General features: G+C 45.7%; 1 protein-coding gene across 1 annotated transcript; it reads right to left on the bottom strand.

Annotated features, from left to right (window-relative positions):
- Nucleotides 1-601: 601 nt before the first annotated feature.
- Nucleotides 602-2,114, bottom strand: LOC107091015 (nuclear factor 7, brain-like). The gene has a single exon (XM_015384710.1). It carries the CDS (start codon nucleotides 1,827-1,829, stop codon nucleotides 639-641), a length of 1,191 nt encoding a protein of 396 aa, XP_015240196.1. The 5' UTR covers nucleotides 1,830-2,114; the 3' UTR covers nucleotides 602-638.
- Between the last annotated feature and the right edge of the window lie 63 nt (nucleotides 2,115-2,177).

Consider the following 2,177-nt stretch of genomic DNA (forward strand, 5'->3'; position numbering starts at 1 on the left):
TTAGGTGCTTAGACCTGACAGCTGGTATCAGGTCGGCTCTGCTTCTTTTCGTTTTTCCGTAAGGGAAAAAACAGGAAAAGCTCAACCCAATATCGGGCGTATCTCTTCAGGCCCGCTTCTTTTGTTTCTTCTTATGGAAAAAACAGGATAAAACTCATTTAACTGAGTTCACTATAAAATCCACTTTATAGTCCCTGTTCTATATAGTGATTGAGAGATTTAGGGGTTAGGGGGGACGTTCGGGCACAGTAAGTTTGTATGAGCTATGAGAACAGCCACTTTAAACAGTTTGCACAAGGACAAATGGGCTTGTGCATGCTCTCGCATATCAATTCATTTTAAAGTGGAGAGAGCGGGTCTTTTAAAAAATGTGCAAAAATCCTTCACAACACCTTTAAGCAGATGATCCTCAAGCCTGTTGTCATGTCAACAAAGAAGAAAGGAGAACACATATAGTTAGAGTAAAAGCTGTACCCATAGCTATGTCTAGGACAGAAGTGGCACTAAGCACTGGAAAAAAGGTCAAAATTAAGTTAAGATCTGCTGAACTTTTCCTGAATTAAACATGAAAACCTCTTAAAGATTCAATCAGATCAATAAGGTTTCATTTGGATTTTGTGTTCTTCATGCTGAGAACATCAGAGCTGCTGTTTGCTCACTGAGATCTTCATGGGCAAGATTTTTACTTTACCCAGAGTGTAGAAGAATGGAAACATCTTGTCAGTGAAGGTGTGTGTGAAGGTGTGTATGTGTGTGTTAGTGTCCAGATCAGAGAAGGACAGCTTTCCTCTGTCCCAGTCCAGATTCACTCTGATCCTCTGGAGCTTCTTCTTAATTGAGAGACGTTTGAAAGGAGATGATGAAGACCGTGCTGAGTATTCACCTTCATAGAACCATATAACCAAATATCCAGACTCTATGTCTCCCTTCCTCTGAACAGACTCCTCTAACACACCAAGGAACCAGTATTCACTGTCTCCAACATCAACATCCCAGCTGTGGTTCCCTGAGTTAAAGCCCTCAGAACTCAGGACAGACCAGGGCCGATACCCAACTCTCTCTGGATTATCAGGAAGCTTCTGTTTCTCTCCTTTAGTCCCACTGGTCAGATCTTCAGACAGGATGAGTCTTGAATCAGCAGTGTTTGGGTCCAGGATGAGAGGAGTGTAGGACACCATGTTCTTCATGTTGCTCCAGATGTTGAAGGCCAGGTTGCCCAGATGTTTGGCCTGGTCTATCAGAGCTCCTGAGGGCAGCTGTGGATCCTCCAGCAGGGGGCAGCGCTGGACTCTTTCCACTGCAGCCTTGTAGTTGTGCAGGAATGAGACGTCTTCAGCTCTCAGCTCCTCCTCTGTGGCTCTGACTGTGTCTGAAAGAGCTGCTATCTCTCTGCTCAGAGCCTCCATCTTCACCTTCATCACCCCACTCTTCTGCTCCTCTTCCTCCCTCAGTGCAGCCAGCCTGGCCTCCTCTTCCTCTGCTAGAAACTGATGAAGCTTCTTAAACTGCTCCTTAATCAGCCTCTCTGTGTGTCGGGCCTGGACCTTCATGTGTTCTACTGTCTGATCAAACTCCTCTTGAACTTTCTTCCTGAGCTTCAGCTTCTCCTTCAAAGATTCCAGAGTTTCCCTAAGTTTCTTCTTGTGTTGCTGAGCAGCTTCATCGATGGGTCTGAATCTGTGCTCGGTGTGTTTTTCTGAGTCTTTGCAGACGAGACAAACTGGCTGCTGATGGTCCAGACAGAAGAGTCTGAGTTTCTCAGAGTGCAGCCTGCAGCGATCCTCTCTCTGCTGTAAGAAGGTCTCATACAGGTTCTTCAGAACATCCATCCTTGAAAATATCCTTTTACAAACTGGACACTCTTTTACTGGTTTCTCTCTCCACCAGTTCTTCAGACACTACTTACAGAAGGTGTGGCTACATGACAGAAGAACTGTTCCTCATATAAGCTGGAAGCCATTTAGTCTCTGAGTGAAGCTGAAAACACAGAAGGTCCAGTCAGTCATGGCTCCCCTCCCTCCTCTACTAACTTCCCTCAAAGTGACTCTGAGTGGTGTTCTTGGTCCAACTCACCTTCAGTGTGTGGAGTGTGAGCAGCTTGAAGCAGCAGTGTTGGAGGCTTTCCACTTATCTCTCCTGCAGCTGGATTCACTCAGATTAAGCTGCTAGTCCGGTCT

Source organism: Cyprinodon variegatus, unplaced genomic scaffold (assembly GCF_000732505.1).
Source record: "Cyprinodon variegatus isolate N-32 unplaced genomic scaffold, C_variegatus-1.0 Scaffold320, whole genome shotgun sequence".
In the NCBI taxonomy this organism is placed as follows: domain Eukaryota; kingdom Metazoa; phylum Chordata; class Actinopteri; order Cyprinodontiformes; family Cyprinodontidae; genus Cyprinodon; species Cyprinodon variegatus.